Source organism: Watersipora subatra, chromosome 5 (genome assembly GCF_963576615.1).
Source record: "Watersipora subatra chromosome 5, tzWatSuba1.1, whole genome shotgun sequence".
Classification (NCBI taxonomy): Eukaryota; Metazoa; Bryozoa; class Gymnolaemata; order Cheilostomatida; family Watersiporidae; genus Watersipora; species Watersipora subatra.
The window spans coordinates 33,439,670-33,463,087 of record NC_088712.1 but is presented as its reverse complement, the minus strand read 5'-3'; the positions used below and the strand labels follow the sequence as shown (position 1 = coordinate 33,463,087).

Below are 23,418 nucleotides of genomic sequence, written 5' to 3'. Positions count from 1 at the left end.
TCATGCTTGCTTGGTTGCTCATTGGTTAAAAAGTATGACGAGAATAGCTGCCCTGGTATTGGAGCACTTGAAATACTGAAACTGATGAATATTAACCATTGGGTGTTAGCATAGGGTTCAATGAACATGCGAGATACTGCCATGTAAGCTACATGGCATGTAAGCTACATGTGTCTCAATGAAGTCCTTGACTCGTTTTAATTTAAAGGTGCCCATTCTTTAGCTCTAATTAGACTTTAGCAATGTGTAGCTTTTAAATAAATTTCGATTCTGATTTTTATGATTTAAATTACAAACGAAACAGAATGAGTAAAGTATTTTAATCTCTAAACACCGCACTAAAAATATCATGTTTCCCACCTGAAGTTTAAAGTGCAAAACATGCATAAAATACTTAGTTTTTAATTCATCAACCACTTTGCATCTTTTTAAGCCCCAGGAGACCTCCATAGTAAATTTAGGAGTTATCCTATTTTTGCTGTATTTACCAAATGATCAACATTTTATTCTATATATAACTAAGTGTCTATTTTTTGTCATCCGCGTACGTGTGTTGTGTGTCTGTGGTGTAATGTGCGTATGGTGTGTGTGTTTTGTGTGCGTGTTTGTGGTGTGTGGTGCGTGCGGTGTGGGTATGCGCGTGTATGTTCGTGTGGTGCGTGCGGTGTGTTGTGTGTGTGCATACGCACAAGTGTTTGTGTGTGTGGGTGTGCGTGCATGTGTGTGCCTGTGTGTGTGCATGCATGCGTGCGGTGTGTGTGCTGTGTGTGTATCTATGTGTGTGTGTGCGTGTTGATGGCAGCAAGTTCTGAAAGCAGCAAGTTGAGAGAAGAAAAGGACTGTACTTCTCTGATAATGGTAAGTACGCACCATAGAGTTTTTGTAGTTACAATTATTGTTAAGCTGCAAACAATCTTTATGATTTTATTTAAAAATATTTACATAAAATACAATCTTGATTCAAATTTTCCTAATATTTTTTAAAATTGCATTTTGCATTTTCAATCAATAGCAGAGAAGTTGATATTTTATCTTATTCCAAGCAGTCGTCTATTTTTAATTTTGACCAAATAATACCCTCCACACGATATTTTGCAAGTCTCTTAGCACAAATGCAGGTGCACACATGTCCTTGTCATAGATTCACTCAGTAACCTCAGGCAATAAATACCACTGATTAGATTTCTTGTAAACAAAGTTCAACTATTAAAATGCCTTTTTCGTCAAAGACTCCATAAATGTGGTCTATTAGAAGGTCAAATCTCAATGTTTGGCAAACAAGTTCAGAAGAGTGAATTATTGAAGTATTTGTTATTGTAACTATATAGCGGTAGAGTTCTTCCTGGTTGATATGTTAGTACCATACATCATGTTTATCAGCGTTTCTACTGCATTAATTCTTACATAGTTAGTATCTGTTCTGAGTTTTCTAATAGACAGCCTGCGCATATTAACTTTATTTGTTGGTGCACAGGCTAGCCATAGAAATTCTAATTTCATGTAATACAGCTTACAGTAGATAACAATGCGTAAAATTTGCAAGTCATTGCATAAGTCTACTTGATGTTTTCCCATAATTTACATGGTGTGTTTATGTGGTAGTATTATTCTGGGAAGAGATTATTGACAAGCATAGTTGAGTGAACAACTTGTTGATGAGCATACAATTTGCTCATGATTTTGGTCTGAACTAATTTAAGCTCCTAAAACTGTGTTTAACTACAACTCTCATGAAGGTAGTTGCAAAACCAATAGAAGTACTTACTTATCATCGTCTTTGAAAACTTATCTGCTTTTATCGATTGAGTCTAAGGATGGACAACTCTTTAGTTGCTGGCCATTTACATTAATGAAGTGCGTGTGTGTGATGCGTGCAGTGTGTGTTGTGTGTGTGCGTATGCACGTGTGTGTTCCCGTGTGTGTGGGGGTGTGTGCGTATGCACGTGTGTGTTCGTGTGCTTGAGTGTGTGGTGTGTGTGCACACGCGTGCATACATGCGTGCGCGTGGCTTGGTACGATGTGTGTATGTGCGCACATGCATAAGCTTACACAATCTTTTGCCGATTTCATGCAAACTTCACTTGCATATTCTCGATGCTTTATTGACAGGTTCAATTGAGGGTGATAGAAATCCTGATCATACCCTCGCTTACAGTCTGACAGTAAGTCAACAAGTTAAAAGTCAGAAGACAGTGTAGGTAGTGCAGGGCTATTAAGTCAACAAGCTAAAAGTCAGAAGACAGTGTAGGTAGTGCAGGTCTATTATGTCAACAAGTTAAAAGTCAGAAGATAGTGTAGGTAGTGCAGGTCTATTAAGTCAACAAGTTAAAATTCAGAAGGCAGTGTAGGTAGTGCAGGTCTATTAAGTCAACAAGTTAAAAGTCAGAAGACAGTGTAGGTAGTGCAGGTCTATTAAGTCAACAAGTTAAAAGTCAGAAGACAGTGTAGGTAGTGCAGGTCTATTAAGTCAACAAGTTAAAGGTCAGAAGACAGTGTAGGTAGTGCAGGTCTATTAAGTCAACAAGTTAAAAGTCAGAAGACAGTGTAGGTAGTGCAGGTCTATTAAGTCAACAAGTTAAAGATCAGAAGACAGTGTAGGTAGTGCAGGTCTATTAAGTCAACAAGTTAAAAGTCAGAAGATAGTGTAGGTAGTGTAGGTCTATTAAGTCAACAAGTTAAAAGTCAGAAAACAGTGTAGGTATAGAAAACAGTGTATCATTTCTGCAGTGGGACGGTTTCACGGAAGATTACAAAACGATCAAAGTTTAATGAGAATAATTCACTGCCTTCCGGTTTTCGCATAATAATCTTTACTATAATAAGAGCAGAGTTCTGCATGGCTAAAAAGTTGCCTAGTGAGGGAAGATTTTTAAGAAGCAGACTGCGAGAGCTCCGTGGATTACCTTCAGATTATTTATATATAAAAACTGGCCCACTTCAAGCAACACAGGGCTTAATTAGCATTTTTAGAACTTTCGTTTTCCATATAAATGCACGAGGATGTATCTGATTAGAAACTCATGAATGCCCTTTGGCACGCATTACAGACGTCCTTCAATAAACTGAATGTCCTTGGGCACATATTAAAGACGTCCCTCAATAAACTGAATGTCCTTTGGCATGCATTACAGACGTCCCTCAATAAACGCTTTCATGGATTGCAGCCAGGAAAGCATGGTAGCAATTTGCATTAAAAATCTCTGCGTGTACTAATCCCTTGGGTTCGCTAGCTGATTGACTACAACTCATAATTTTAGAAGAAATCTGATGGTTTCTGTTAATGGTTAGGGTAGATGATGTTGCATGAACATTGAGCCGTAGAGGTCTGAGTGATGGCGGGTATGGGTGTGTTTCTACATGTACTATGCTTTATTGTAAGTAATGTAAGTAAGTATGAACATAATGTTTAATCAATATTTATTTATTGGTAAAGATATTTAACACTTATTGCTTAATATTTCAATGACTGTTTATGAATGACAACACAAATCTCAACAGTGGATATTTTTATGGTTTATATGCGAACCAGCTGAATGCCTGGTATTGCACGGGTAATGAAAAGGTTTTTGTACAGAAACTTTATTTTTAATTAACATACACATTTACCATTTTAACTTTTAAATGAAGGTGTTTGTTTATTTCTGTATGTCTCCGGCCAATGCATACTTTAAATATTTGAAAGCTCGAGACAGAGCTAAAGCAGATTGTTAGAAAACATTTCCTATTTGTTATGCTACACATTAGCTTAAGATTTAAAGCACGTTATAAAAGGTGGCAGGTAATGTAGCTGCCGCTCCTTTACCCGATGAGTTTGAGTAACTTAAGCTAGTCTAAATATATATAATAAAGTGTTTGTAGCTTGTAGTTTTTTATTTATACATTTGATTTTTTCTATATTTGACCAGCATGTTTGAGCTGACACTTGCTTTTGTCATTTCCGCACCACCAACGAGGTAAACAAATTGCGTATTGCCCAAACGGCGCCTCTTGTTCCTTTAATAAGAATGACATCCTTATCTTATTAACAAATATAGAGACTAGGGTCCTACTAGAACTGTCAATGACATATGATTTGGAGTTGTCTCCGTATTGTTCAAGAACCTTGACTATAATAAGAGCTGTGTTTTTCCTTCCATTTTCCCGCAGCTAGTTACGAGCATTAAGACAAAAATCACACTGCACAAGAATCAAAGCCGGATATTCTGGTGCACAGATTTGAACTAAACTACACAACCACCTTTCTACATTTTGACATATTTGTGCAAATAGTATTTTCCAGTGTTTTTGCAGTGAAAGTAATTTAACCAACAAATATTCACTGCACACATGCACACACACATGCACACACAAACCACAAACACGCGCATATACACACACACCACAATCACACACGAACACACACGCGCGTACGCACACACACAACACACGCACACAAACGCGCACGCACACACATACACGCACGAACTCACCTGCGCATACGCACACACACACAACACACGCACCACAAACACGCACATCATTAATGTAAATGGCCGGCAACTAAAGAGTTGTCCACCCTCAGACTCAATCGATAAAAACAAATAAATTTTCAAAGATGATGATAAGCAAGATCTTCTATTGTTTTTGCAACTACCTTCATGAGGTTTCAGTTAAACACAGTTTCAGGAGCCTAATTTAGTTCAGACCAAAATCATGAGGAAATTGTATGCTCATCAATAAGTTGTTCACTCAACTATGCTTGTTAATAATCTCTTCCCAAAATAACACTACCATATAAACACACCATGTAATTAATGGGGAAACTTTAACTAGAGTTATGCAATGACTTGCAAGTTATCTTCTGTCAACAGTATTACATGAAATTAGAATTTCTATGGCTAGCCTGTGCACCAACAACTGAAGTTAATATGCGCAGGCTGTCTATTAGGAAACTCAGAACAGATACTAACTATGTAAGAATTAATGCAGTAGAAACGCTGATAAACATGATGTATGGTACTAACATATCAACCAGGAAGAACTCTACCGCTATATAGTTACAATAACAAATATTCAATAATTCACTTCTCTGAACTTGTTTGCTAAACATTGAGATTTGACCTTCTAATAGACCACATTTATGGAGTCTTTGACGAAAAAGGCATTTTAATAGTTGAACTTTATTTACAAGAAATGTAATCAGTGGTATTTATTGCCTGAGGTTACTGAGTGAGTCTATGACAAGGACATGTGTGCACCTGTATTTGTGCTAAAACACTTGCAAAATATCGTGTGGAGGAATTTATTTGGTCAAAATTAAAAATAGACACTTGACTGCTTAGAATGAGATAAAATATCAACTTCTTTGCTATTGATTGAAAATGCAAAACGCAATTTTAGAAAATATTAGGAAAATTTGAACCAAAATTGTATTTTATGTAAATATTTTTAAATTAAATCATAAAGATTGTTTGTATCTTAACAATAGTTGTAACTACAAAAGCTCTATGGCGCGTACTTACCATTATCAGGGAAGAACAGTCCTTTTCTTCTCTCAACTTGCTGCTTTCAGAATCAATAAAAACCTTTTGCAATTAAAGAAAATACTCTTGCGCTGTCAAGGTCTTGTGTGAATCATCCTGTCTTCTTTGCCTAGCAAACTAGCGTATGTCAACTTTATTGCTCTAAACAGGTCAAACCCCCTTTTCAGCTCTTCACCGCGAGAACCACTATTGTGCTATAGTATATAAACTAATATGTTAATCAGTTAGCATTAAGAAATAAATTAAAATTATTTCAATTACAACTATTTTCAACTCTTGTCATACTAGTGGTACAGTAAAAGATGTCTGTAGGCTGTACAATGTCATAAAATACTTTAATTATGATTTAAGGGCGCGCAGCGGCAATTTACAAACAGACACACTTTCTACCAGCTCATTGTGGGACTTGAACCACAGACTAGCCACGATGCTACCCCTAGACTAAAATGACTCCATGCACAAAACAACTAAACAACAAAACCACAGTGAACCTTGAGTAAGACCACTAAACAACAAGACCACAGTGGCTCAATGGGCCCAACCACTAAACAACAAGACCAGTGGCTCAATGGGCCCAACCACTAAACAACAAGACCACAGTGGCTCGATGGGCCCAACCACTAAACAACAAGACCACAGTGGCTCGATGGGCCCAACCACTAAACAACAAGACCACAGTGGCTCGATGGGCCCAACCACTAAACAATAAGACCACAGTGGCTCGATGGGCCCAACCACTAAACAATAAGACCACAGTGGCTCGATGGGCCCAACCACTAAACAACAAGACCACAGTGGCTCGATGGGCCCAACCACTAAACAACAAGACCACAGTGGCTCAATGGGCCCAACCACTAAACAACAAGACCACAGTGGCTCGATGGGCCCAACCACTAAACAACAAGACCAAAGTGGCTCGATGGGCCCAACCACTAAACAACAAGACCAAAGTGGCTCGATGGGCCAAACCACTAAACAACAAGACCACAGTGGCTCAATGGGCAAGACCACATGACCGCAGTGGCTCTATGGGCAGGCCCACAATTCGATAAAGTTCTTGCTTGAGAGGTTGATAAAAACTGACTCCATATTGTCGATACAATTTTTATGTATGTTTGGGCAAGTTTAGGCAATGGAGACTGTCTCTGCCTGGGGCAGCATTGCCTGGTTTGTGATTGGACGAGGAGATCTGTTCAAATTGGGTTGACCGGTCTGGTGTTGTTTAGCAGTGTTTTTCTTAATGTTTGGCAATCCGCCACCCAGCAATAGCAATTAGATCGCAGCCAACTTTACAGCAGTCAAAGTTAGTAAACTCTGAATTCCAATAATTTTATCACATTTTTCTAACAGTAACAGTACTGCGAGTTGGCAGATAGCAAAAGGTATGTTTTTATTAATATTATTTCATTGCCTTTGTAATACATTGTAATTGCGATAACTTCTCATGCATTCTGAGAATTTGTGTATTAGTATTATTATGTGTATTTGTGAATGAGTGTATTTCTTTCTAATTTTAAGCTATTGTTGCCTTTGATAGTTTGTAGATTTCACGGTTTTAATAATAAATTTAATCACGGTTTGTAATAAATTTAATTAAAATCGGTGCATCAAAACCATCCTACTCGCATTCTACTGAACCTAGCGGGAAACCGCTATAGTCAAATTTGTATTTTAGTATTTTCACAAAATCATTTGCAGTAGTCATCAAGCTGTATGTACGGATGATATACTAATATAACCCAATATGACCATTAGTGATGATACATACATGGTCGGTCTAATACGGCACCTTGAGTTTGCATCACGGCTAAATGCAAATTTTAAATATTACCTCTATGTACAATTTATTGACAAATGTATATGAAATATTTCTATCAACAAGTAGGTGAAAATCTTATTTACAACCAGAATGTTCGACAAACAACAAGCCGACCGCTCTAAATCTAACATCTCAATCAGAGCAAAAAAAGATTACAGAACAACTTGACAATCCTATGAAACAGCAAGTGTGGCCACATATACTGTAAAACTTCAAAAGATCTAACTGCGATTTTAGAGTGATTATAGCTAATCCCACAGTTATGCAGAGACTATCAAAAGTTATTCGGTGTGCAGATGTCAGTAAGTAAAGAAAATGATTTGAAAAACTGCAGCTAGGTATTACTTGAGATAGACTTGAGATAAACTTGAGATAATCTCATACCTTTACTAAGACTCTTCAACAATATTCAAATAACTGGTTGACAACAACCGATAAGGCAGTCCTCCAGACACTAGACATTCGCCAATAAATAACAAAGCCATTGAGCCTATAAGCTTGCATAGCCTGAGCTAATGAGAATGAGCTGAAGATGTTGGACGGATGACCGGCGGCTGCCTCATTCAACAGACTCTTCCAGCAACTTAGCCTCTCCTACTCTCCTTGTATCTGCAATTGAACATTTCAGCTGTCAAGGTCATTACAGATGCATATACGATATCAATGATAAACATTCCTCTGAAAGAATAATAAATATTCACAGAATTTTTCACCAATTATTCACCTTTTTTCCATTCTCATCCTCATACATATTTCTTGCCCAAAATTGTTTCCCTTGTAATCAGCAATAAGTACAGTGATTGTCTGCATAAGTACAGTGAGTGTCTTCATACGTACAGTGAGTGTCTTCATAAATACAGTGAGTGTCTTCATAAGTACAGTGAGTGTCTTCATAAGTACAGTGAGTGTCTTCATAAGTACAGTGATTGTCTGCATAAGTACAGTGAGTGTCTTCATACGTACAGTGAGTGTCTTCATAAGTACAGTGATTGTCTGCATAAGTACAGTGATTGTCTGCATAAGTACAGTGATTGTCTGCATAAGTACAGTGAGTGTCTTCATACGTACAGTGAGTGTCTTCATAAATACAGTGAGTGTCTTCATAAGTACAGTGATTGTCTTCATACGTACAGTGAGTGTCTGCATAAGTACAGTGATTGTCTTCATAAGTACAGTGAGTGTCTTCATACGTACAGTGAGTGTCTTCATACGTACAGTGAGTGTCTTCATAAATACAGTGAGTGTCTTCATAAGTACAGTGAGTGTCTGCATAAGTACAGTGAGTGTCTGCATAAGTACAGTGATTGTCTGCATAAGTACAGTGAGTGTCTTCATAAGTACAGTGAGTGTCTGCATAAGTACAGTGATTGTCTTCATAAGTACAGTGATTGTCTTTATAAGTACAGTGATTGTCTGCATAAGTAAAGTGATTGTCTTCATAAGTACAGCGATTGTCTTCATAAGTGGATAGAGAACTTGATTTAGCCTGTAAATGTATGGATGCCTTGGGTTTTGAAAAGTTGCGGGCCAAAACAAAGTGTTAGCCGCCTTTAGCTATATTGTTACTAGTCTAATCAAAGTGGATTGCGTGTCAAACGGGTTAATGCTAAAAACAAAGTAAACCAAATTGTGACCTGGTTTACTTGAGCACTAATCTACAAAGAAACCTTTCAACCAAAATTATTTGGACAAATTGAAGGATGTTATGAGGTGCGATGACGAGCAAGCAATGTTAGGCTTCAGGGATTTGTAAAAAGGATCAATATGACTTAGTTCTACAAATTTGTCACCACCATATTGGGTAAAAAAAGGATCAATATTACTGGGTAGTTCTACTAATTTCTCACCACCATATTGGGTAAAGAAAGGATCAATATGACTGGGTAGTTCTACAAATTTCTCACCACCATATTGGGTAAAGAAAGGATCAATATGACTGGGTAGTTCTACAAATTTGTCACCACCATATTGGATAAAGAAAGGATCAATATTACTGGGTAGTTCTAAACACTTGTCACCACCATATTGAATAAAGCTAGATCTAAGCTACAGCAAATGCAATGACGATGAGGTACTATGATGCTCATATTAGATATTAGTTGACTGGGTACTATGATGCTCATGTTACATATTAGTTAACTGGGTACTATGATGACCATGTTAGATATTAGTTGACTGGGTACTATGATGCTCATGTTAGATATTAGTTAACTGGGTACTTTGATGCTCATGTTAGATATAAGTTGACTGGGTACTATGATGCTCATGTTGGATATTAGTTGACTGGGTACTATGATGCTCATGTTAGATATTAGTTGACTGGATACTATGATGACCATGTTAGATATAAGTTGACTGGTTACTATGATGCTCATGTTAGATATTAGTTGACTGGGTACTATGATGCTCATGTTAGATATAAGTTGACTGGGTACTATGATGCTCATGTTAGATATTAGTCGACTGAGTACTATGATGCTCATGTTAGATATTAGTTGACTGGGTACTATGATGATCATGTTAAATACTAGTTGACTGGGTACTATGATGCTCATGTTAGTTATTAGTTGACTGGATATTAGTCGACCCTTTAATTTAACTAACAGAAACCTTACTATAAAATACCATATACCTATATAAAATAGCTGTATTATTTTGAGATGGCTAAAAGTAATCTCTGTCACTAACCTATTTGTAGATCTTCAGTAGTAGTCTCCTCCGTGACAGATGTTATCTCCTCTGCCATAGTACTAACACTCGTTTCTCCTTCCATGTCACTAACTGTTGCATCACCGGCTCCACCCGGATCACCAGGCTGCTGTACGAGCAGCACCTGGTTACCATCCTCGTCGACTAGAGTCATAACTGTATTATTATCCCCTGTTACTCCTTGGTCTTTTATAAAGTTAGTCAGCGCAAGCTTTCCTGCCTCTAGAGAACAGAACTGACAATCACACAAGGAATTTAGCAGTAATATGCAAGCCTATTTAACTTTGACCGCCGCATCCCTCATTGCGCCAAGTGCTTTGGTGCGATATTTTCTCTCTACAGTCTACAATGTAGTATTATGTTTTGGCTATTCTTCCGTTATTACTTGTTCTGTCTAGCCTAAATTAACAGTATATCATTAAAAACCTCTCAACAGAATATAACCGATAGTACCTGTCTTGGGTGACCTTATGGCAAACCAGATGATAATGAACATAAAGAGCTTGTTTTTTTAAATGAAAGTACAACTGTTTAGGCTCTATTGTAAAAATGCTAGCTATTTAATTTTGTTGTAAGATAAAGATATTACCATATAAAGATATAACCGTATAAAGATAATACCGCATAAAGATATTACCGTATAAAGATATTACCGCATAAAGATATTACCGTATAAAGATATTACCGTATAAAGATATTACCGTATAAAGATATAACCGTATAAAGATATCACCGTATAAAGATATTACCGTATAAAGATATAACCGTATAAAGATATTACCGTATAAAGATATTACCGTATAAATATATTACCGTACAAAAAGATTACTGCAGGCAAAATAAGGTATTTGACTGACGCTATTCTTGGCACAGAGAAAAAACCAAGTAAAACTACCAGAAAACTGCTACAGAAAAGTGATATAAAACTAAATGCTCCAACTGTGAGCAATGTTGACCTAGGATTACTAAAGTGCTCTAAATGCTGTGGGAAAACAAGTAAAACTAGGACAATGTGAAAGTAGGACAATGTGAAAGTAGGACAATGTGAAAGAAGGACAATGTGAAAGTAGGACAATGTGAAAATAGGACAATGTGAAAGTAGGACAGTGTGAAAGTAGGACAATGTGAAAATAGGGCAATGTGAAAGTAGGACAATGTGACAGTAGGACAACGTGAAAGTAGGACAACGTGAAAGTAGGACAACGTGAAAGTAGGACAACGTGAAAGTAAGACAATGTGAAAGTAGGACAATGTGAAAGTAGGACAATGTGAAAGTGGGACAATGTGAAAGTAGGACAATGTGAAAGTAGGACAATGTGAAAGTAGGACAATGTGAAAGTAGGACAATATGAAAGTAGGACAATGTGACAGTAGGACAACATGAAAGTAGGACAACGTGAAAGTTGGACAATGTGAAAGTAGGACAATGTGAAAGTAGGACAATGTGAAAGTAGGACAATATGAAAGTAGGACAATGTGAAAGTAGGACAATATGAAAGTAGGACAATGTGAAAGCAGGACAATGTGACAGTAAGACAGTGTGAAAGTAGGACCTGTAAGGGCAAATGGTGTATCTGTATCACTGCTAGCCATTTGAATTCCTCTACTTGACAACCAGTTGGCAGTCTCCCCACTTGTGCCTACAAAATTGGACACATTGGAAACATGGTTATTCCGTATTTAAACAGAGCATTTATGCAAAAGACATGATTCATATATTTGATGATTGTTTCATGAGTATGATTTTTTATTATGAAAATGGGCAGATTTTGGAATCTCTCATTAAAATTTGACTAAAAATATACTTCAACACGTAAGTTTACCAAAGATTCTCTAGAATGTTTTGCTGGTCATTGAGGTCGCGATAGTAATGCGTTCAGAAGTATTATTCATTTTTATCGTAGAATGGAGTATAACCTATTACCTATTATTAAGCTATTACCATGGTAGGATGGTATTATGTTATTAATAGGTAATAGGGTAATAGAGTACCTATTAAGAACCTATATGTTAACAACCTATTATAGGTTATTATATAACATTTCACAGCTACTCACATAGTGCTCATACATCAACTCCTTTATTAAGTAAATACTAATTACTTCTTCGACTGGCAGTCAACGGTATTAAACTTTAGGACTAGGGCTAAATCAGTGGTATTCAAGTCTATTACTAGGGCTAAATCAGTGGTATTCAAGTCTATTACTAGGGCTAAATCAGTGGTATTCAAGTCTATTACTAGGGCCAAGTCAGTGGTATTCAAGTCTATTACTAGGGCCAAGTCAGTGGTATTCAAGTCTATTACTAGGGCTAAATCAGTGGTATTCAAGTCTATTACTAGGGCCAAGTCAGTGGTATTCAATTCTATTACTAGGGCCAAGTCAGTGGTATTCAAGTCTATTACTAGGGCTAAATCAGTGGCATTCAAGTCTATTACTAGGGCCAAGTCAGTGGTATTCAAGTCTATTATTAGGGCTAAATCAGTGGTATTCAAGTCTATTACTAGGGCTAAATCAGTGGTATTCAAGTCTATTACTAGGGCCAAGTCAGTAATATTTCTATTACCGAATATTAACCGAATCAGATATTTCTTGCAGACACTAGACACAACAAGCTATGCGGTGAGTGCAGTGAACGGCCACCATATGTCATAAGGTTTCTAACAATATATAGTCAAAAGCAGAAAATAATGTCTCTTACAATAAAAAGGATTTGTGCAATAACCTGTATCGTGTCAACTTGGGCAATTAGAGTAGATAACTCTAGAGGGGTGGATAACTCTAAAGGGGTGGTCACACGAGAGTCGAAACAAACTAAACGACGTCGCTGTCAGTTGTAAACTGTTCGGCCAAAGACATTTCGGGCTGAAACGAACCATTTCGGTCCTGCTCGAAATTTTGTGGCCGAACCCTTGCTCTTATTGACTGGTTAAAATTCTAGCGCGCATGTGTTACATTTCTCCTTACGTGTGTGTGAGCAATGTTAAAACAAAAGGGAGACGATCTTCTTATTTCGTTAAATAAACAAAATGAAGCAATTTACGACAAGGCTCACCCGGACTTATGATTGTGTTGCATAAATGTAAGATGTTGCACTTAGGTTTTGCAAAATGTAAGAGAATGGTTGTGGCTTTCTTTCGTGTAGAATAGAAGTAATGTGTCATACTCATCCCGATGAAGACTCGTTGACAGATTTATTTAAGTAAAACCACAGTACTATGATAAAGACTGTTTTTGTTTATTGTGAACACAGCATAGAAAAACATTCATATGTTAACAAAAACATAATTTTTTTGATGGGAAGGGTTGGCAAAATCTTTGTATCGAGTGAGTTATTTTGAGCAGCTGAACGATCTTCTGATAAATCTGCTGCGTAATTATAATTAATAATTGTTCCTCAAAGTTTTTTGTTTACAATAGAAATACACGTATTTAGCTAAAATACATAAAAACTACCAATGAAAGAGTGTCCTGTCTTCATGCGTATGGTATCTACGAAGCAAAGTGAGTTCGGATGCCGTGTGACATGTGGTTTAGCCGAACCGGAGTAAAATAACCTCCAAGCCAAGGTCGGTTCGGCCATCGTGTGACCACGGCTTAAAGCTTCATAGCGCATAAGAGCTTATGAGAAGACAACTACAGCTAGCAGAGATATTAGTCAGCTACTAACCAGCTGTAGAAGCTCTTGCTTCAGCCAGAGTAGCGAAAGCGGAGAGCACCGAAGGTTCAGACTCTTGGGATGTCTTCTGAACATCTGTTTGGACAAACAACTCTGTTTGACCTTGCTCCTGCAACAGACAACAGATATGCACTCCTGACACGTTTAGTAGACACATGCTAGATCTACATCTATGTACTACCTTAAAAATTCAAGTGGTTAAAATAGATGTGGATGTCTAGGTAAATCTAACATATAAACATGTATAGATGAGAATAACGTATAAACATGTATAGATGAGTATAACATATAAACATGTATAGATGAGTATAACATATAAACATGTATAGATGTGTATAACATATAAACATGTATAGATGAGTATAACATATAAACATGTATAGATGAGTATAACATATAAACATGTATAGATGAGTATAACATATAAACATGTATAGATGAGTACAACTTATAAACATGTATAGATGAGTATAACATATAAACATGTATAGATGTGTATAACATATAAACATGTATAGATGAGTATAATATCTATACACATCACAGACACAGAGAAATGGATGAGTATAAGATGAATAGAGATGTTCAGATAGCTAGTAAGACACATCTATCTATTGAGAATATACAACAGATAAGGATGCTGATGTACACGAATGACAGGGTTGGCATAGTATTTCCCATGGCGGTTATTACCGCCGGTGTATACCGGTTTTTACCGCCCCGGGCAAAACTCATTTTTGTCCAAAAGTGGGAAAAGCGGGAAAAACTAAAAAACCTTTTATTTGACAAGTTGACTAATGTTTAAGCAAAGAATAACAATACACTTATACCATTAGCTGTCATAGAGCTTTTTATGACGCTTTATAGTACAAGTAAAAACAGTACACAGGCTAAGAACGCGCATAGCCTTTATAATTGGTTTGTTTACTAAATATTGAATGAAAAGACCAGATCACAAGATAATATTCGTTTATTTACATATATAATAAATACTAACATTGAATAAAAAGCCAAATTGATACGTGTGAAACATGGCAGTAAGCATAATACAACAATTAGAAAATAATTGAAAAACGAAAACACGTGAAGATAATGCCAAGTAGTCGAGACCAGTGAACTGAACAAACGGATTAGAGTACGTATTGAGAATCGATTGTCTAAGAAAAGTTAATCCTCGTATTTGGCCAAATCATAAAGAAATGGTTTTTAGGTTTGGTATCAAGCTACCAGTTTAGCTGTTTTCTCCACTCTAAGCCTGTTGCGCAGCTTGGTCTGCACTAAGGAAAAACTGCTAAACAATACATGTCAAAACAGTTCTATTATGGGACTGTAAAAGGCTCATCGTTATTTAGCGTTGGCCCGTTTCTTGGGTGTTGATTTTTCTAATTTTTCCCACTTTTAAACTCTATTTGATTTCCATTGCTATCGATTGATATAAATATGGAGTCACACAACCAATTGTTTAGTCCAATTTTCCATTTTTATTAAATTTCATTGTTTAGCAAAGTATTTAAATAAAAAATTTTGGCGCTATAATATTTCCCAGTTTTTACGTTTTTCCCGCTGCCCTGGGAAAAACAGTTTTTTCCGGGAAAAATGCCAACCCTGACGAATGAAGTCGCCGTTCATAGATTTAACTACTAGCACCTTTTCGGAACTGAGTAGAATCTTCCCAGCTTTATGCTGATTAGTTGATAGTATCTGTTCTGGGTTTTCAGTGGTGAGTACTTCTTCTTCCATCATTGTGTCTTGTGTCGCGAGAGATCTTGTCTGCTGCATATGTCACAAAAAGACTTCGTCAGAAATTCTCTTTGAACACGAGCCCGGCTATTTAAAACTCAACAGATTTAGTCTTCATGAATGATGGATGGTTTGATGGTCCTATCGTCTCACCAAGAGATAATAGCAAAGCTTACCAAACACGCTACAACCATCATCATAACCTTACATGATTAAAAACATGTACTCACAATATTACCTACAGTGGCGAATGTTAAAACTAGCTTTTCCATCCGACATTCTTCAACGACTTTGAGAAAACATTTCTATTCTAACTAACTGAACCCAAACACCCACACATCCGCTGTCAACCATGCGGTAAGTTTACTAAAACACGATCAATCTTATTTTTGTTCACAGAGAGTAAAGTTATAGATTAAAACAAACTTAACAATAAATAACTTGTATCACTTTAGCACGCATTGCCAAGTGATGGACCTGTAACAAGGTGTTTCTAAAACGTAATATTAAACCATAGTTACACATTTAGGAGAATTGCATAATAGCTAAGTGGTCTAATTCCTAATGTATTTACAACAAGGGCAGCGCCTACATGAAACCTCAATGGGTAGCGCCTACATGGGGTTTCAATGGGCAGCCCCTACATGAGCAGCGCCTACATGGGGCCTCGATGGGCAGCGCCTACATGGGCAGCGCCTATATGCGGCCTCGATGGTAGCGCCTTCATGGGGTCTCGATGGGCAGCGCCTACATGAGGCCTCAATGGGCAGCCCCTACATGGGCAACGCCTACATGGGGCCTCGATGGGCAACGCCTACATGGGGTCTCGATGGGCAGCGCCTACATGGGGCCTCGATGGGCAGCCCCTACATGGGCAGCGCCTACATGGAGCCTCGATGGACAGGGCTTACATGGGGTCTCGATGGGCAGCCCCTACATGGGGCCTCGATGGGCAGCGCCTACATGAGGCCTCGATGGGCAGCGCCTACATGGGGTCTCGATGAGCAGCCACTACATGGGGTCTCGATGAGCAGCACCTACACAGGGCGTCGATGGGCAGCGCCTACATGGAATCTCGATAGGCAGCCCCTACATGGGGCCTCGATGGGCAGCTCCTACACGGGGTCTTGATGGGCAGCGCTTATATGGGGTCTCGATGGGCAGCACCTACATGGGGTCTCGATGGGCAGCCCCTACATGGGGCATCGATAGGCAACGCCTACATGGGGTCTCGATGGGCAGCGCCTACATGGGGCCTCGATGGGCAGCGCCTACATGGGGCCTCGATTGGCAGCGTTTACATGGGGCCTCGATGGGTAGCCCCTACATGCGGCATCCATCTTTAGCATTGATAAATGTAGCAGAATACTTAGCATGTGCTTCTGATGACATCTACACTAGATTGAGTACAAATTTGCACCACAAATGTGGAAAAAAACAAAGTAAAATTTAAGTTCTCAATCAATTTCGAGCGCAATTTTAATTTAAAAATAATACTTATTAAATATTATTTGTGTAGATGCTAATAAAACAGTGTAGTTCAGTATTTTGCAGATATACTTCATTAATGTTTTATGAATTACAACACACGTCATTGTTTAACATGTTAATGTTTTAACTTTTGCCTAAAATATTTACAGACCTAAATCCTTCCAGAGCAAGAGCTACTCAGAATAATGACCCTGACACTGTGGAAAAAGCAAACAGATGCATCTAAGTCACAAAGACACACAAGAAGAATAAGGTGAAACTTTAGTACTCAGTCACATCTGTGCTTATCTGGTGTTGTTTACCAAGACATTTGTGTGTATTGATCAGTAACTTCTGTAATATCAGTTTATGTACCGCACTTTTCGCACTATTAATCGCTACTTTTTTCTGATGTTTTGAGCCATGCGGCTTATATAAGGGTGCGGGTATTCTGTGGTTTTTTCTTTCACCGCTAGGGCGCATCAACCGGAATCTCTGGTTAGTGCACCTCTAGCGTTGATAGAAAAAACGAAACAATGCCAAACGGTATTGTTCCATTAGGCAGTGGGCTAAAAAGCGTCGGTTAATATGGAACAGTGCCTAATGGCATGCTAGTTACGGAACCGTGCCTAATGGCACTGTTCCGTAACTAGCATGCCACTAGGAAAGTTTCAACAAGCAAAGTTTCTGCTGTGTTAAAAATCACTGTCCTGAGTTCTGTGGCCTATGTATTGTTTTATTATCGGTTTTTTGAAAATAAAGTAGGTGTGGTTATATAAGGGTGCGGTTAATAGTCCGACAAGTACGGTAATAGAACAAATGGTTATTAAAATTGTGTATGTATTTCTTTTACAGGCAGCATTAGGCTACGTGAGGGGGCTTCCAGACTACAGTTGGTTCATCGAACCCAATGAACAGCAGAACACTCTCCAAAATCACAGTAGAACACTGTCACATTGCAGTTCATGCTTCAGCATAATTTACACAAACCATTGTTACAACAGCCATGTTAATATGCTACACTTTTGGTTACATAGCTTTTGAGTTTTTCAATGAAAGTGGACAAGCACACTGAACAAGCAAGTAATTTGATAAAAACTATGGTTGTAATGTTATTGTTTTATTTAAAACATGCAACTTGCATGCATATGAGGAATATGATACTGTGTGACCACAATTTGCATGGCGCATGTTGCTCACAGTGGTCCATGGGACCGCTCGAAGTGTTTGTTAATTTGCTCAAATACAAAAAAATTAGAGGGAACATTGATCATCAGTCTAACTGTACTGGGTTTGCATCTCTTTGGCTAATAATGTCATCACCGATTAGATTTTTTTGAGATAAAAATCAACACAAATGATACATCTCCATAATTAATTTTGCTGCTAGAAATAAAAGGGATCACAGAAATAGCCTTGAAAATGAGACTTGATTAGACAACAAATTGATCGAGTCAGCATTATTGAGCAAAAATGAGAGCTTGTAAGACATCATAAAAAAACAGTAACACCGTGTGATCAGCCTGTGTGGGCACCAAAGACACCTTCAAGTTGCTAAGGTATAATAGAGACGTGTACACAATAACCATGTAACCTTCTATATATCTCTCAATACTCTGATACCTAACAATTGGCCTACTATAACAATACAAACAACAAAAACGCAAGTGTAGCTTGTATACATATAGTTATGCACTCACATTAGTCGTTGCCGTCTGTAATAGTTGTACAATATCCATTTGCATGCTACCCAAAGCTATGTCCATTGGTGATCGATCAAACTACCAAATAACAGTAGAAATAAAGGGTGACAACAGCTTTAATCTATCAGATCTCCTCACCAAAACTTTGCGCCATTCAAGGAACACAGCAAAACCACTAAATAAATGCTAATAACGATAACATAAAAAATATGAGAGTAATAACAACATATGCAATCCAAATGATTTTGAAATTTCCCCTTAGCCAAGATAGAAAAAATTAAGGTACATCTTTACAACTAACACACCCACAATCAAGCCTACATTTTTGGCGGTATGCGTTTTGTTGTTAAGTTTTAATAATATTAATAATAATATTAATAACTTCTTGTGAAAAACTATTAGTCTATTATTTTAGTTTTCACACAGATTTGTAGGAGGTATTGGTAGGAGGTATTGGTTTTAGCTATTATGTATTAAAGAGTTATTGAAGGTGCTTGGACTGTAGAGCAAAATGAGCGAATCAGCCTACATTGTATTCTTAGAAGAATATTTAGCCCTTGCGTATGATGAGTATAACTTTCCAAGCAGATCTCAGAGCGAAAACCATCACATTCACGCATTGCTGACAAGAGCAATTATATAAAGCACAAGTCAAGCTACAATTCCCCCAAATTTATAAATGAGGATGCTATACACTCCAGATGAGAGCGAACAACTCCAAAAAGTTTAACTAACCATTTAGTTTACTCTTTTAAAACAAAAAAAATAATTACCTTGTCAAGATGGTGTGTAGAAGCATCGTGTTTTAACAAAAGATTTACGACATTGGTGTGTCCTTTCTCTACCGCCCAGTGCAGCGGAGTCATCTTCAGCTACAAGTATCAATAACGACAGGCAGAGATAAAAGAACTCACAACTGAGTAGAGAAATCATTTTTTTAAAATGATCTAGACGCTTTATGTAGCAGTTTGTATAGGCATAAAATAGAAGCTATACCGATCCATAAGAATCAAGATACACAACAAAGCGAATAACATTTTGGCGAACGATTCATACACTATCACTAGGGAAACTAGATCTATTCCAGAACTAGATCATACACTATCGCTAGGTGAACTCTATTCCAGAGTTTAATAAAAATTTCAACTGTTAATCTTACACATTCATCATTCAACCGCCCACCAAATTTATGCTTACCAAGCTAAGCTTTTAAAACATTCCTTTTTCCTGAAACGAGTAGATTTATTTAAGATCAGATCTCCAATGAGAAAAAACACTCGACTCACTTTCTAAATGTAACTTTAGTTTATTAATTTGAGCATTAGAACTGTTTATAATAATTACCTTTTAACACAAAAATACATGTACAATAAGAGTAGGAGAGGATAGTTTTATTGTCTTGTTTCAGCCGGCATTATCTCATCTATAGTGAACAATGAGATAATAGTTAATATTGATCAACTCTCAGTCTTATCATAGAGCACCTACCACACCCAAGAACTCAATGGCAAATAATCAAAAAATTGACAAATAGCAGAAATTATCTTTTCTTTCATATTGTAATGCAAAGTCATCAGCATTACTGATCAGCATCAGCATTACCGATCAGCATCAGCATTACCGACCAGCATCAGCATTACCGATCAGCATCAGCATTACCGATCAGCATTACCGATCAGCATTACCGATCAGCATTACCGATCAGCATTACCGATCAGCATTACCAATCAGCATCAGCATTACCGATCAGCACCAGCATTACCACCGTACAATGATTAATAGTAGCAAAACCTCAAAGGCTTGAGCAAGAAAACCGACTGGTGAAATACACAACAGAATGACATGAGTGTTCATGACCCTGCAAAAGGTCACAAGTTAGTTGTCAGTAAATAAGCAAGGAGCCAGTTTTAGGGATAGTTAGTGGCGAATATGGCCTGTGACACAAACCAGGCGACTAACAATGGTTCAAAATAGGCACGTAGTCCAAACATATGGCCAACCTACCATATCCACTGCATCAACTATTGCACAGTTCTTCAGAAGAATTTGCACCACTTCAAAATGACCACCCTCTGCAGCAACATGCAAAGGCGTTTTATCAACTTTGGTGCGGGCGTCTCTGCTGATGCCCGCTCTCAATAAGATAGTCACAGTCTCTATGTGCCCGTGTAAAGCAGCAAAATGAAGGGGCGATGTGCCGAGCTACAGTGTAGTAAGAAATAGATGAGAACAGAAATGAGACAAGAATAAGAAATAAAAGGAGCATAATGTTAAATACAGAAGAATGGTAGTGCACAATTGAATTCTGTTGGGTGACCAAATATCTACGATTTCTACAGAATGAAGTAACTAACATAGAAAAAGTTAGATATTAAACTGGGAGTTCAGTAGTAGGTCCTTAGTCCTATAACCAAGTGCCTTTCCTGAGTACAGACCTCCTTGACACATCCCGATGCTTTCAATAAGAAGCTTGTTTTTTTGTTTTGTTTATACCTGAAATAATATTTTGAAAGAAAAAAAAAGTAAAAAGTGAAGAGGGTCCATTGCACGACAACCATGGCTAATCAAGATACAAGCCTGTGTAGGCAGCTGGTAACTTTGTAGCAGCATGGACAATATGATATATTAGTGAGACCATCATAAACTTGTTAGAACTGTTCGTATCATTTATCTCTCCCGGGTAAACTGGAAAGAATTCACTTGAAGAATAAACGTTTTGACCAAATGATAAAAGGTTTATGACGGCCAATGAAATATTTCATTCTGTAATTCACCAACTTCCCCTGTTAAAAGGTGCCACCGGAAAGTGCCACCAAGACATGAGAAAATAAATTGCGAAACAAATTTGACCACACTTTAGTCCCGCGGTAAAAACCTAACCGCAAACCACGATTGCAAGGTTTTTCCAAAACGGTAATTATCATTGGGAAAAATACAGTTTTTACCATTCGGCCTAAATACGAAAAAATATCGAAGTCGAAATGGGGCAATAAAGTTTGCTTTCTGCTGTCTCTCCAAGTAAACTAAAACTTTTCCACTAAAACTTAAACCACTGAAAACATTATAGTAAGCAATAAAATTATAATTCTTACATTTAATATTTATAAAATTTGCAACAATGAAGAGTTTACAAAATGAACTCAAATATATTATAATGGTACTTGTTAACTACTTAGAATGCGCAATAACTTTGCAAAATTTACTCCAAACACTATCAAATGGTCTTCCACTAGCCATCGTAATAATAGCTAAGAATTGTTCAAGTTGATATATGAAAGTTCAACAATAGAGAGAGAACAATTCCAGGCAAATGGTGACATGTTCTCATCCTCTTCCCAACAACTTTTATAGCCAAGTTGAAGTAGTTATTTGTAATCAAATAATGAAATAACTAATTATGGGCAGTAAACTTTGAAGTTATTGTCTGCTGTTAACAACTAGCGCTATTAAAAGATTAACACTTTAGTACTAATAATGGCTGTGACATCCTGTGAGCGTTAAATTGTAGGAACCTTATTTTGAGAAAAAATCTTTTCAACTAATATTTAAACTGCACGATTTATTTTTAGCAAAATAGAAGTTAGTTGTAACATCAAATCTAATCCTTGTTATTTAGGTTGATGGGATGAGCCAAACTTCTAAGTAGGCCTACAGTATGCGTGTAAGCCTTTTGGATATTTCAAGTTGTGAAACCTGCATTAATCGGTGTCATAGACAGAGATAAGCAGTCGAGTTAACGTGCTTGCTCGAGCAAGTCTTATGACTCACTTCACAAATGAATTGAAATGAAGCGATTCTCTGGCATCCTTTAGTTACTGTAGAATTGTACTGACTCGGAGAATCCTATCATAAATTAACCCATTAAAATATTGCTGTGTTGAATCTTCAATAAGTTGACAGCCCTATGCTTTAAAACGAGAACTCATCTATAGCTAAGCCACATAAATGTAGCAAAACATATGCATTTTTTGTCAAACAAAAATGGTTTTTCACAAACCCAATCAGTGGTGAATGGAGCTCCACTAGACATGAGAGTTCTTATTTCCATTGTATCTCCCCTTTTAGATGCATCAAGAAGCCGCTTTCCAAGGTCCACTAAAGACATTGGCACAGTTGTTCTGTTTGGAAGTATGGTTCCACCGGTTATGTTCGGCGACACAACAACTGCAACAAGTTTTTAATCGAGGCTTCAACATTTTATCAACGTGTTAAACGTAAGGTTTTTCATCATTTGCATTCCAATAGAACAACATCACAACTGAAGACATAATTAAGCAGTAAAAACTGATACAAGCTCGTCATAATGTGCAAGACAAACCAAAAAGCGTATCGTATAAAGGTAAATGTTATTGAGTAGGTATGAGAATATCCTACACACGAAAAAATATGTAACGTTTAATCTCTCATATCTTCTTTCTATTGAAACATAAATTCACCTTGTTCAGCCATAAAGAGTTGTGAAACCTAAATTTTTCAAAGGAATTGAAATTCAAAGAATATCTTGTCGCAGAATGACAGAAAAAACACTTAAAAAATGAGCACGCTCTAATCGCTTTCAAAATCGTTGAACCGGATACGGCAATGTTATGGCGGAACCCGCTCCAAAGTGAACGCTCAACGGAGTTACCTACCAACTTAAATGAATATGTTAGTAGCTAAATTTAGTTTATGGAATGTATGAAATAAAAAAATTTTATTGCCACTTTGATTGCACATTTTTTCAAGCTCACAAATAAAATCCCAACAGCTCGTTGATCCGAATGATTACGTAATTTGA

At 37.3% G+C, this 23,418-nt stretch overlaps 1 protein-coding gene across 2 annotated transcripts; it reads right to left on the bottom strand.

Moving 5' to 3' along the window:
• Window positions 1-7,349: 7,349 nt before the first annotated feature.
• Window positions 7,350-23,216, bottom strand: LOC137396474 (GA-binding protein subunit beta-2-like). Of its 2 annotated transcripts, none has more exons than XM_068082766.1 (10): window positions 23,078-23,216; window positions 22,639-22,805; window positions 20,646-20,843; window positions 19,415-19,513; window positions 18,639-18,719; window positions 15,376-15,501; window positions 13,720-13,837; window positions 11,604-11,690; window positions 10,030-10,272; window positions 7,350-7,950 (listed from the first exon to the last, which is right to left on the bottom strand). In XM_068082766.1, exons 1-10 carry the CDS (start codon window positions 23,088-23,090, stop codon window positions 7,901-7,903), a joined length of 1,182 nt encoding a protein of 393 aa, XP_067938867.1. In that variant the 5' UTR covers window positions 23,091-23,216; the 3' UTR covers window positions 7,350-7,900. The 2 variants fall into 2 exon arrangements, with proteins under 2 accessions (XP_067938867.1, XP_067938868.1); XM_068082767.1 differs by having other exon boundaries at window positions 15,376-15,498.
• Between the last annotated feature and the right edge of the window lie 202 nt (window positions 23,217-23,418).